Source organism: Melanostigma gelatinosum (assembly GCF_949748355.1).
Source record: "Melanostigma gelatinosum genome assembly, chromosome: 24".
Taxonomy (NCBI): Eukaryota; Metazoa; Chordata; class Actinopteri; order Perciformes; family Zoarcidae; genus Melanostigma; species Melanostigma gelatinosum.
The window spans coordinates 3711112-3724809 of NC_136657.1; the positions used below are offsets into that span (position 1 = coordinate 3711112).

At 48.5% G+C, this 13698-nt stretch overlaps 1 protein-coding gene across 1 annotated transcript in view; it reads left to right on the forward strand.

The window, feature by feature from the left end:
- Nucleotides 1–13698, forward strand: part of pard3ba (par-3 family cell polarity regulator beta a) — a gene marked incomplete at its 5' end in the record, with an annotated part of 95212 nt that overhangs the window by 36628 nt on the left and 44886 nt on the right. The window contains 6 exons of the mRNA XM_079296265.1: nt 4363–4548; nt 6540–6701; nt 7175–7261; nt 10363–10495; nt 11112–11247; nt 11882–11979. Of these exons, the coding sequence (XP_079152391.1) occupies nt 4363–4548; nt 6540–6701; nt 7175–7261; nt 10363–10495; nt 11112–11247; nt 11882–11979 (802 nt within the window). The remainder of the gene's footprint in view (nt 1–4362; nt 4549–6539; nt 6702–7174; nt 7262–10362; nt 10496–11111; nt 11248–11881; nt 11980–13698) is intronic.

A 13698-nucleotide genomic window follows, 5' to 3' on the forward strand; every position in this document is an offset into this window, starting at 1 on the left:
CTAAGCACACACACACACACACACACACACACACACACACACACACACACACACACACACACACACACACACACATATACAGTGGGTACGGAAAGTATTCAGACCCCTTTAAATTTTTCACTCTTTGTTTCATAGCAGCCATTTGCTAAAATCAAAAAAGTTCATTTTATTTCTCATCAATGTACACTCAGCACCCCATCTTGACAGAAAAAAACAGAAATGTAGAAATATTTGCAGATTTATTAAAAAAGAATAACTGAAATAAGTAGCCAAACGAGCAAACATGCGAGAGCTGTGCAACTGCAAACCCCCCCCAAAAAAAACCACACATCCCCACCTTTCCAAAATCTACACCTTACTGCAAAATCCAGATTTGTTTGCTCCCTTGCAGGTTTTAATTGCTCAACTCTTTGGTTGTCGCGGGAATGCACCGTGTGTGGCGCTCCAGCAAAGAGCGGCCCTCAAAAGAGACGCACCGACGGCGGCGGCGCGCTCGGCCGACGCGGCCATCTGCTTCGCCTGTGGTACAGAAACCCGCTTGTGCGTAGGCGTCCGTCTGCGTGTCCGCGTGCGCGTCTGACTTAGTGTGGGTGCTCATGAATATTTAGAATGTTTTCGAGCGATATCTCGTAGAAGCCGCCTTTTTTTTTATACGCGTCCACATTATTCCGGTCATATTTATTACAAAAAAACCCCCCAAATATAATCGGATGCAAATCAGCAGTTCATTATCGCGGTTGCACTTTTAAGGAGCTGCTGAGATGAATTGGCTGAAACTTACCAGCCTATTGCATATATCATGGTTTCATTTTGGAACATTCTTTCCAGCTGAAAGCGTTTGTTTGGCTTATTTTAATTAAAGAGAAGTATATCTGGGGGCATTTATGACACATTGTAATGATATGATCAGTAATCAGGGCTTATTTACCTGTTGGGATGTGCTCTGCAGTGCGGGAGCAAAGACCCCCCCCTGCTTCTGCTCCGTGGGTTTAATCCTGGAAGAGCCTCTGCTGTGTCTCATCTGTCCAGCTTCTCTGCAAATGCCCGTCTAGTTTAATTAGTACAACATACATGTTTATACCTCGTTACTGTCTGCAGCCTGAAAAACCCGTAAACATGTTTAACAGCTCTGTATTAGCTGGATAACCCAACGTCTGACTCAACCGGAAACTGTCAAATAAAAACGCGTTGACCGTTGAGACGGACAGGTGTGCCAAGTCCCGCGGCTCATTCGTTTTTTAATTGAAAGAACCGGTCCAAAGGTTTTTATGAGATCAGTCGCTTAAAGGCTTGAAGGGAAAAACCAACCGAAGAAAGGAAGTCTGCGAGGCGACATGCTCACAATTACGACACGAACATGGTGAGCGTTTAGCGTGTTAGCCTGCTAGCATTCGCTAATTAGCACTGAACACAAAGTACAGCCGAGGCCAAAGTCGTTGCAATTCATTTTTCAATCAATAAATAGTCTGGAGGATAAGGAATAAATGCATGCCAGTTTGATGCATGCATGCATGCTCTCTGCTCCAGCATTCATAGAATCTCTTTTTATCCGCCTTGTACGAGCAAAGTGGACCTTTAGAGGTGTTCATTCAATAAGACCAGCGACAACTGTACATGTTTCAGACGACTTTAACACTTATCCACGAACAACTGTTACACGTCTTCCGTTCCTCTAGAACTAACTGCGTCATGCGCACTCGTTAACTCAGGACTTAACAAGAGGAACCGGCTGAACCGCTGAGTGATTTGTTTCAACAGGGCGGGTATTCATGTCTCCTTCAGTCCAAGGAATATTGGTGAATTAGGCTCTTCATTAGGATACAAATAGGAGGACCGTGTTCTTATATACGTGTGTGTGTGTGTGTGTGTGTGTGTCCTCGTCAAGGACAGGATGGAGGGGTCGCTCTGCACATGGTTGACCCCTCTGTTGCCAGCAAGCCTAGGCCAGCTCACAGGAAGGAGGGGGGGTCGTCAGGCAGCTTGTCCCCTCTCGTCGATCCCTCGCCACCTCTCTCTCTTTCTGTCTGTTTTAGAGTCTTTCCTTTTCACTATCCCTGCCCCCCCCCTCCCCCTAAAAGAAAACTCACCAGAATTATCCCTCAGTCATTTAACTTTCCCTTTCTCTCCATTGTGAGGTAAAGGTGTAACAGACATTAGACAGACAGGAGGCAGACATTAAGGCGATTAATTGGCAGCTCCGTCGTCGCCGCCGAGCTCGGGGAGATCTCATCTTAATTGAATGTCTCTCTCACCGCTAATCCCACCGCTTTGAAAACCCCCCATTTCAAAATCCTCAGCGACAAAAGGCTCTGTGTGTAATCGCGGTGTATCCCCCCCCACCCCCACCCCTCCCACACACACCCTGGGGTAAGAAAAAAAGCTCCCTTTTGTCTCCTCATTTGGGTGTTGAAGAGGGTGGTCTCCCTCCTGGCTAAAAGCTTAAAGAGCCATGGCTGAGGGCTAATTGTGGGGGTCGCAGAGCGGAGCCAAGGGGTCTCAGCCACCCTGGAGACGCAACCTGCCCCCAAGGGAAGGGCATTAGAGGGGACACTAGAGAGGGTGGGAGTGCTTTTTGGACCACCACTGAGATCCACTTGGTTGGGTAAATGGATCACAATCAGATACAATAAATAAACACTTTCAGTCGCGGCTTCACTGTATTTTCTGAGATGTGACATACAACCAAGGTGAATAGGGAAAGAAAGAACAATGACAATAGAGATAAAAGCTGTGCTCCCCGCCCTTCGCGTCGATCACAGAGGTATTTAAAAAAACCTCCCAGGTTGCCACCTGAGTCCTCTCAAGTGTCGCAGGAAGCAGTGGATCGTCTTTGTAATTCCTCCGGTTTTGAGTAACAGCGCTCTGAAACGCCTTGTTGATTAACAATAAGCCCCGACTGAGAGCCTTGCGTTGCACTGAAACAGAAAATAGATTCCGGGACGCTTGAAGGACTCGTTGTTTCGCTTGCCGCAGCTTGTCGTCATATCAAGGATCTGAATAGGAGGCGATTAGCAGTCGCGCTAACTGTGTGAAACACAATGGACATCCGGCATCTGTCTTTTAATTCAGCACCTCGACGAAGCCGAGCAGCGCCGACACCAGTAGGATTTGAGGTCGAGAGCGAAAAACCACAGCGGAGGACACATTTGACGAACCCTTTGGCGGGGGGGGGGCGGGGGGGGGGGGGGGGGGGGGGAGGGGCCGGCGCTTCAAAAACGTCTTCCCCCATCAGGAGCCGCCGGTTGTCGTTTAGAAAGTAATCTGGTAAATATTGGACCTCCAGAGGAAGCGTGAGCACAGGTTCCTGAGGGGCCTGATGTAAGGCTCCTGCAATCCCTGCGAGAGCACTCAGATCTTTAAAGCCGTGACAACCGGAAGGGCTGCCGTTCACGGATCTGCATATTCCTCCCAAATCCACTTTGACATTTTTTTCCCCCCGCTTTCATGAGTGAGACTTTTTTTTAAGAGCGTTTATTGAACTTCCTGACCTGAATGAACCTCTGAGCTGCTTTCAGTCTCACCCAGAGGAGAAAAAGACAAACACCGTAACCTTCCATCCGTCCTCTTTCAACAGAAAATCTGGCTTTTTGGATGAAAGTGTTGTCGAGGCGACTCCCCTCCCTCCGCGGGCCCTCTTTTCCCCGGGTGACTGAACCTGGCTCGTCTTTCCTGCTCTCCATTTTCCTCAAATGACAGACATTTTCATTTTTCTCTCTCTTGTTGCCTTTTGTCGCTCTCTCCCCCCCATTTTTGTTTCGTTCTCCTCACATTGAGAGAGAGAGAGAGAGCCGTACAGTAAGATTGAGAGATTAGGATGAAATGTAAAGCGTGAGGAAGCGGGTATACCTCAGGGATGGGTTATTCCTTTTAAATGCTCCTCTGCGCCTCCATCCTTTCCCCCCCTCTTGCTCCTTTCCTCCCCCACTGCTCCAGGAGGAGGTATGAAAAGGTTATTATGTTTCCTTTAGAAATGGCTCGCTCTCTGCCTGCGCCTTTCATCTCCAAATGGAATAACCTCTCTACAGTAGCTTTCTTCTTTTCCTCGCTACACCTTCACCTCTCTTTCCAGTGCTCAACACCTGCTCCTCTCTTCCGCTTCCTGTTCCTCCCCGCAGCCTTCTTCTTCCATCTGACTCGTTAATCCGTCTCTCTTCTCTTTCCTTCTCCCTCCTTTTTCTTAATAATCAGCGTGGTGTAGTCAGTCAGTGCATTAGATATGGTGCTCTTACCTCAATCCTCAGAGATCATACGCAGCCCTTATTATGTAAAGTAGCTGTTAGGTGTGTCTACGAACAGAGGAGAGATCTGAAGTTTTGGGTAGAAAGTCTTCAATGCTTGTTGTTTTTTATTCCTGTCTCTCAGAAAGGGGAGGATGACGGCAGTCTGGTGCTGGAGAACGGCAGGGAGCAGCTGATGTACGAGATCCCCCTCAACGAATCGGGGTCGGCCGGCCTGGGAGTCAGCCTGAAGGGCAACAAGTCCAGAGAGACCGGGGAGGACCTGGGCATCTTCATCAAGTCCATCATCCACGGAGGGGCCGCTTACAAGGTAGAGGGGAGCAGTTTGACACCTTCACAGTATTCATACAGCACTTTAATTTATGTGCATCTGCTTTATTGTCAATAAAAAAAGACATGGAAATCGACAATGTGCACAAATCTAAAGCATGTCCTTTAAGAAAAGAAATACCACCGCAGTGAAACGTCTCACTCCTGGGTTCTTTGTGATGTTGTTTCCTCTCACCTCATCTTCCTTTTTTGCGCTTCTCGCCCCTTCTATCTCATTTCCTGTCTTTCTCCGAGGCCAGAGCGCCCCCCCCCCCCCCCCTCCACCTTTGACCCTCATTGACCCCACAAGTGGTCACGTCAGCGCTGCAGCCGCCTTATCTTTATCACTCGGCACTCACTTCAAGTTGGGAGTGCGTCAGGAAAAGAAACATCCCGTTTCAGCACTTTGAAGATTCATCCACTTGGCCTCAATATCTGCCCCCCCCCCCTCCACATATCACAACTCCTCGTCACTGCTCCCAGATCTGCAGCGCACGTCGACGAGTGCGACGTTGTAGATAAACGGCTGGTCTGGGATCAGTGCGGCCTGACCACGGCTCCCCGAAGTGCCTTCAGAAGTAGTTTTTCCGACAGCTGCCGACACGGATAACGCTCAGCAAGATCTCCCGGCTGGCTGCGAAACAGGTTTCTGGGACGAGATACCACATAAGAGGAAGAACGACGTGCAGGAGGAGAGAGACGGACAGCAGCGAGGGAGAGAGAGAGAGGGAAACCTATTGAAAGGGAGACAGCGGGTGAGCGAGCGAGAGAAAAGGGACGGGGGGGGGACGGACAATAGAGAGATGGAACAGAGGCGGAATAAGAGAAAATTGAAAAGTGGAGACACTCAGCGGGAACACAACACACGAGGGCGTCTGGATGTCGACGCATGCTAATGAAAAGCAGCTACGGGGCCGGTACAGAGGAGGGGACCCGGGCGTCCCCCGAGTCAAAACACACAGCATCACACAGCAGGACACAACAGGGAGGAGATGAGGACAGATCTAACCTATTTCCATTAAATAGATCTGGCTGCCATCGGGGGCCCGGGGCCTCAATTACAACCCCCCCCCCCCCCCAAAAAGAATCTTCTTTGACTTCACCCCCGATCCTGTCATACGAGCGTATCAAAGATTATGCTCAAGAAAACAAATTTAAAATGACATGCAGCTGCTAACTTGGACGAGTGAAGATATTAATAGGGAATATCAGACACCCGCTGGTTTTGGCACAAACATCAATTCTTGATGACACCCCATTGTGTGTGTGTGTGTGTGTGTGTGTGTGTGTGTGTGTGTGTGTGTGTGTGTGTGTGTGTGTGTGTGTGTGTGTGTGTGTGTGTGTGTGTGTGTGTGTGTGTGTGTGTGTGTGTGTGTGTGTGTGTGTGTGTGTGTGTGGCCATCCCAGTCTGCATCAGCCCTGACGGTGCCTTGTTAATGAGATGGGGGTCAAAGGGCAGTGCTGACCATAATGGACCGATCATGACTTAAAGAGAGTCTTTAGTGTGTCTCCAAGTGTCCTCATCTTTATTGTTCTTCTTTCTTTTTTCTTTTCTTTTTAGATATTGCCCTCTGCATTGCTTTCCTCATTTGATCCCCCCTTCCTCCCTCCCTCCTTCCCTCCCCCTCTCCCTCCAGGGCACTATTCTGTGTTGCCTCTCTATGAGAGGCTGCTATTTAAAACACTTAGAAGTGATTTAGTGCCCACGGAGGCCATTCCATTAGCTGCTCTATGTATTTATCACAGCTCTCCCGCTCTCAGTAGATTGCTAACTCTACAATTTTCTTGCCTTCCCCCTTCTTCCCTCTCTCTCTCTCTCGCACACATTTCTCTTCTCCTCTCTGAAAACTTTATGATGAAACATTAGCACAAGTGACATGAACAAACAAGAAGTTCCTCCGCCTTTTATTTTGAAAAACCTCACAACATCAACTGCAGGCCTATTAGGTCAGCAGAATTGAAAACGCTGATGAGCTCTCCGTGTCCCAACAGGACGGCCGGTTGAGCGTCAATGACCAGATGATCGCGGTAAACGGCGAGTCGCTGCTGGGACACTCCAACCACGCTGCCATGGAGACTCTGAGGCACTCCATGTCGTACGAGGGGAACACCAGGGGAGCCATCCAGCTCGTAGTGCTCCGGATGTCCAGACAGGTACTTGCAGAAGGCAGAGAGGTTAACATCAGTGAGTCAGTTGAGAGAATAGAAGTATATCTGGTTCATGTTATCATAATACCTAGAACTTCAATATTTAAAGTGAAGCACAGTGTCATACTTTTGTTCGATGTTAAAAAAAAAATGTGATGTCAATACATTTAAAACCTTTAAATTCCCTTAAAACCACAGAGTGGTACCTCTCCTGTCATCTACTTCCTGTCTGTTGGTTCCTCTTGAGGGTTTGCTGGATGTGGGGCAACACGTCAGACTGTTCAGACTCCCGGAGTTTGGATGAATTTGGTTATGTGAAACATTTAGGGACGCTTTGCTTAGCGAAGATGCTCTGCTCTACATACTGGGAGCAGCTGACCTACATGCACATGCGTGTCAGTAAACATGAAAGAGACCGCAGCCCAGTTCTTCGCTGAACACCCGCCAGTTTGCTCCAACTTCCTTTTTTTTTTCTACAGATTGACAGTGGCAACCCAGCACCGAACACGGCGACAAACGGGTCCGCCACCCATCAACCGAACAACTACGCGGCCTCCAGCAATCAGGTACGAGCGAGTGACGCCCGCCGCCATCACCAGGATGAGCCGCCTCCGCCTCGCCGCTCCTCCTCGCTCATCCCGGCGCTGAGGAGGCGAGCGTCGGAGCCGCTGCCTCACAGCCACCGGCAGCGTGACGAGCAGAGGCCGGGGGGGACGCACACCAGATACTCCTACGGTTGTAATCAAAGGGAGCGGCCGAGCGGTTACACGGGTTACACGTTCGGCCTCGCACAAAGGGATATTGAGTACAGCGATGATGAAGGGGGGTACGCGCACAAACCAGCTTCGAGGTACGAGTTCGTCTCTCACAGTCAGACACTGAGCAGCTTCGACAGACACGCAGAGGGAAACTCAAACATGGAAAGGTACGATCACGGATCCGCGCGCGGCCGAACGCCCGCAGACTCGCCCGAACGCCGGCAGACGCGCCCGATAACGCCCGCAGACGCGCCCGATAACGCCGACGCCCAGGGCCGCAGGTCCGGGCACGCACGCAGCCGCAACACGTACACCGAGAACATCAGGGCGATGGCCGGGCAGATGTACGGAGAGCCACCCACACACAGCAGGGTGCACACCCGCAGCCCCAACCGAAACACACGCGCGTCCGCAGACCGACGCACTCAATCTAAACTATTTAAATCTCTGTAAAGTTACGGATGCTTCCTACGATGTAATATTTTTGAATGGAATCATAAGGAAAATGTCACTTCCTCCCTTTTTGCAACCAGCTCCTTAATGTGTAAATCCAGTACGTTTTCTAGTGATTGATGGCGTGGACGCACATTCATCTGGTTGAAAGCTTTCCCCCTTTGCCAACACCACTGACGGTCACTGTATGAACTTTCAGCTCTCTTTTTTATGACGTTATTCATAAACCCAACGCAGTACTAAATCCTTCACTGTGCACAGCCTCCTTTCCGTCGCATCGATCTTAATTCACTAGAATTAGTTGTGATTTTTTCATAGTTTCTCTTCAACCCTCTTGGTTGTCTGCAGACTGTTGAGGCCTAATCTGCTCCTTCCTGTTTTGTCTATTTGTATCGTGTTTTATTTCAACTTTTCCTTTTTAATTTCCACATTTGTTTTCAGGGAATGTACTCCTGCTTTTCTGTCTCACCTGTTTCTCCTCTGTTGAATAAAGCTGATCTGAACTCTCCTGCATGCCCATCTGTTTTCTCTGTTGGGTTTTCACTGGCTGCCTTCTCCCTGTTTATTAAATGACATTTTGGGTCTCCGTTCCCTCTCTTTTGGCCTCAATCTCTTGTCTTTTCTGCCTTTTTCTTTCTTCCTTTGTCACTCACTCCACACAGGAACCAGCTATTAAGATGCGTTCTTTTAACTTAAACACACCACAGTTGTAAATCGACAGTCTGCAGATGAATGCAAGTTCAAAGTTCATAGTGGATCTGCATAGTCTCCTCACAAACCTCCCTAAAGCGGAGCTCCCTGAGCCCCTCAGCGTCATCACTGTCTGGCTGATCTGATCTTAAATCATAAGATCCAGTTAGCATGCTAATGTTAGCGTTGAGCTCAACGTAGTTAGTGCGGGAAACGTGCTGCTCCCATGCACGCTCTGCCGTCTGATTAGTATTCCATTTCAATACCGCTTGGTGTGTGTTTCTGTGTTTCTCTTGGAAGAAAAGCTTAACATCTGTCCATCATTAGCCACCACCAAAGACCACGAGCAGCCGGCCCCATATCAAGTTCTTGAAAGAAAGATTCCTTTTTTTTTTTTTTCACGATAGATTTGACTTTCTTCTCACAGACGAGATGCTTTTTCTTTTCGAACTCGCTGCCACACGGGTCACATTTTATCTTCGGCTTGAATGGATATATGGATGGATGGATGGACATATGGATGGATGAATGGATATATGGATGGATGAATGGATATATGGATGGCTGTGATGTGCTATAAGTGCCTCCGGCTCATGCAGAAGGGCTGTCAGACCTTTTGTGCGCAGATCCACTCGACTCGCGCGCACGAGCTCAAAGTGATCGACAGCGGCCGCGCGGTGACACATTAACATGTACGGCGGGTGCTAATGATGCTCCAGGGACTCCGTGGCACCGTGCGTACATCCCACCCGATGCTTTGGTATGACAATGATATTGGAAACACCTTTTCATTGTTCTAAGGAATACTTCTTGTCCCCCTTAAATAAATGTATGGGTTTGTGCGCGTTTGTGCGCTGCAGCTCCCTTCTCTTTGACCAGAACAAGGCTTCTTTCATCCTCCACCGGCAGCCCTAGAAGTCCCTATCTCCATCTGTGGGGGGTCCTTTGTAGTGCTGGGCTGTTCGATATATGCCTGTCAGTGCGCTCAGGATTGTCTTAATTACTGCGTCTCCAGCTGCGCACATGAAGAGAGTCACCTTTTTTGCACAGTTGCACAGCATTAAGTCAGTTTTTTCAAAAGCACTGCCAAAGGCAATACATACATGTATGTATATATACATATTCTTTCTTGTAATCATGTTACTCTTCTGTCCAACTGGATGACAAATTTCCCTCTCGATTACGATCATCGTGACGACTTTGTGATATTTCCTTCATCACCCACGCCGCGCGCGTCTATTGAAAACCCTCAGCGGGTTGTTGTAAATCGGCTCATGTTTCCTGAAAGCTTTGCTCCCACATCGCCATCTGAGCCGGATGATAATTGATCGGTTACAAGATGCGACGACGTTATTGTGAAATCCTCCTTTTTTCTCATGTCGGACTAAACTGCGGTTGCTCTATCCCCAAGAGAAGTCGGGATTATGTATTATTTTCTTTGCTCAGACATTTGAGAGATTTTTTTAATTCTACCTGTTTGACAGCTTCTATTTTGCTGATATTTTGTGCAAGTGTGCCAAAATATAATATTTACTCATGTTCATGCCAGCAGTGAGCAACATTGGCTCATCTGCCAAAAACTAAAGGAATAAAAGGACGTGAATCCAATCCTACCGGGTAATAAAAGAAACGACTTTAATCTTCTGATGTGTGAGGCAGCATCATCAATCTTTCATGAACGACAACTTTGGCACATAATTTTTGCATGTGAGCCCCTTTTAATGCGCGTTCTCATCGTCTCTCTTCATCCCCCTCTTTGTTGACAGGAGCCATGGGGCCACAATGCATACCAGGGGCCCTCAGGACCCTCCAGACCTCTAAACAGGGAGCCCACCACCAACGGCACAAGTCCTACCCCGGGGACGACCAACGACTACGCGTACGGCAACTCCGGGAGCGGTGAGCACGCGTATCTGTCCATGTGAACTGTCTGGTAGTCAACATTAGGCTTTGTGTGTGTGTGTGTGTGTGTGTGTGCTCCCGTCATCTGTTACCCGAAGCATCTTATAGCAGTACATTACAGGGTTGTCGCATCTCTCACCAGCGCGGTCTTTATATCTCTTTCCACTCTCTCCCCTGCATATTGATAGCGGGAGAAAGGGGGGGGGGGGGGGGGGGGTCATTAACCGTGTTTCCTTTTGACGAACGCCACGCTGGCTTTTCATGTGCAAAAACTTCTGACCTTGGAATCATCACGCTGATGAAACGGCTTCTAAGTGGGCTCGATTTGCATAGAGGGTGTTGCGCAGCATGCGTGCTGTCGTGTAAAAAAAAAAAAAAGAAAAAGACGAACAAAGTGTTTTAAATTCCTTATCTCCCGCTCCCTCACCCCCTGGGATGCGGGGAGCTGGAGACTGTCAGCTATCCATCCGACAGCACAGTTCGTCATTTTGCACACAAATGCTCTGTATTTGAAATGAAATGAGTAAAAAATGCTTTTCTGGATTTTTACTCCACCCTAATCATCAAAATCAGTGTTTTTTTCCAACATCGATTGATTTGATTGTGTCCTCAGCTCTGTATCCCGCTGCGACCGCCAACGGCAGCCACGGTCGGCACGGCAACGTCGATGAAGAGTTTGAGAAAGGCTTCTCCCCCGACGCTGTGGAGGAAATGAATAGAGACTTACCGCTAACCCTCCCACGCCACAGGTACACACACACACACACACACACACACACACACAATCTCCACTACACTGCACCATCAGCACTCTATTACACTCCACGCAGGGCCAGAGTTATTATATTCTAATGGCACTCTTAATATGGGGCGCTGTGTTATGAGATAAAGAAGAGCCATTACACTGAATATTACAAGGCTCATATGCATTATTTAGACCGTACAGTCTAATTGCAATAGCCTATTTGCATTATGAATAGGAAATTATGGCGGTGGCATAATCGAGTGAATTCTGTAGAAGTTCGAAGGCTTAGAAAGAGCTGCGATACTTCTGCTAGTATCCTGCTGCACACACACACACACACACACACACACAAAAGTAAGATTCTGCCAATAGTCTTCTGAATGAGTATGTTTGAAAATGTGTGTGTGTGTGTACAATATCTCATGTGGTCAGAGTCTGGCATCAATCAGCTTGTTTCCCTGTAAGTTTAATAGAGACAGCACATGCTATTGTTCTACTGAGTCTTGCCATCTGGAGTGGAGGAAATTGAACGATTTCTTGCTTGGGTGATGCCACCGTCAAGTCACGAAAAGAGTTGTTTTTTGTTGTCGATATCGATTGATCGATGGTCATTTTTGTTGCTGTTGTTTTTTTTGCAGCGAGTTGCAGAAGCAGCCCCGCAAGGCGGCGGCGACTTTCTATGCAGACGACAAGGACAACGTGCCTCGCAACAGAGCGTCCAAGAGCATGGACCTGAGTGCGTGTACACACACACACACACACACACACTGCTTCATTCTAGTCTCAGCCTTCACAAACCAGGCAAACATACGTGTCTAATCATGCAGCCAGACTACACACCACCACAAACAGCTATCGCATGCCATCTTATCGCCGCGTCTCTCTGTTGTGATATGTAGCCCTCTCCCATTATCCCCCCGGCCTGAGGGGAGCTGACCTCCCGAACTCATAAACCCAGGGGGCTTTCCAACGAACTGGATAAACAAGCCGCCCGGTGTATGCGTCAACGAAAGGTTTCCAATCTCACGGCTTGCTGTGTGTGTGTGTGTGTGTGTGTGTGTGTGGGTGTGGAAGGGGGAAAACAAAAGGGGCTTATTTCCTCGTATTAACCCGGGCCGACCCCTGTCCCCCCTCTCCTGTTTTTCTCTCCGTCTCACCGATCTTCTCATCTTCCTTCTACTTCTTGATGCTTTTCTTCAATTCTTCCCGTCATCCCTGACCATTGGGATGAGCTCCATTTTTTTTCTTCCTTCCCAGCATTCCCTCCACCGTTGTTTATCTCTCCATTCTCCCTTCAGCGCTTTCTTTCTCAACGGAAAAGCCGCCGGGTTCATTGCTCCCGCTCTCTTCCATCTATCTCTCTTCCCTTCCTCTGCCTCGCTCTGATTTCCAATCGCGGTTCATTAGGTTCGGTGGATTGGCTTTCTTCCTGCAGCACACGCCGCTGCCACCCAAGCTGATTGGCTTTCATTACGGACAAAGGGTGGTCTGCACGCGCGGCCGCGCACTCCCCCAAACACACACTCGTCTCTGCTCCATCCTACTGAGGACCCACTCCAATGCCCACCGCTATCTGGCTCCTGTCTCCATCTCTGGCCTTCCTCCATTTCAATCTGTTTTTCTTTTTTTTCCGTGTTATCTCTCTGGTTCTATTCATCCCTTCCCTCTCCAAAGTGCTCAGAGCTGAAACAAGGTAGTTAGTAGAGCTCCTGTGTGTGTGTGTGTACATCCGATCACACACGAGACCTCAGACGCCGACCCTCTCCACACGTTTTGTATTCAAACAGCCAATTGCTTCCGTTTAGTTTTTCTTTTTCCCCCGCCGGAGAGTTTCCCACACGTCGGAGTTCACGGCCACACGTTGCCGAGCTTTCAGCGCGCCGCGGAGCAGGTTGGCTTTTATTAAACGCCACTTGACATGAAGAGAGGCGATCATCTTTTATTGACCCTTCGTGCCTTTTGGCAAATAGTCTGTTGACTCAGAGCTCACACACGGGAAATCCTGCTGAATAGCGGAGCCGCTGACACTATAGCTGTACCTGAAAGCACCACAAAGAAGAGCAACCCCGCTATGTGTGACAAAAATCAAACACTAATCGGTAACTTATTCATGACAGTACGACTTGAGGCTTTCATCTGTGAGATCAAAACATGTATGCATCACTTTCTCCCCTCACTTCCACATATAGGAGTTTCTCAACAACATGCAGCAGTGCCATGCCGCCGCGGGGTTTTTTTTATTTTTTTACACGAATACACTTACATTGTGAACACACATAAAACGCTGAGAGACATTTGTAGCCCTCCGCTGTGGAACGAGGAGACAGATTTGGCTGCTGGCCATGCAGACGTCTGTCTCTCCACAGGAAAAGGAAGCTTTTCATTATCCGCCAGGGTCATGTCGCCTGGAGTAGTTTCTCCTCCCAAACTTTTTATTTTTATGTGCACAAGAAAG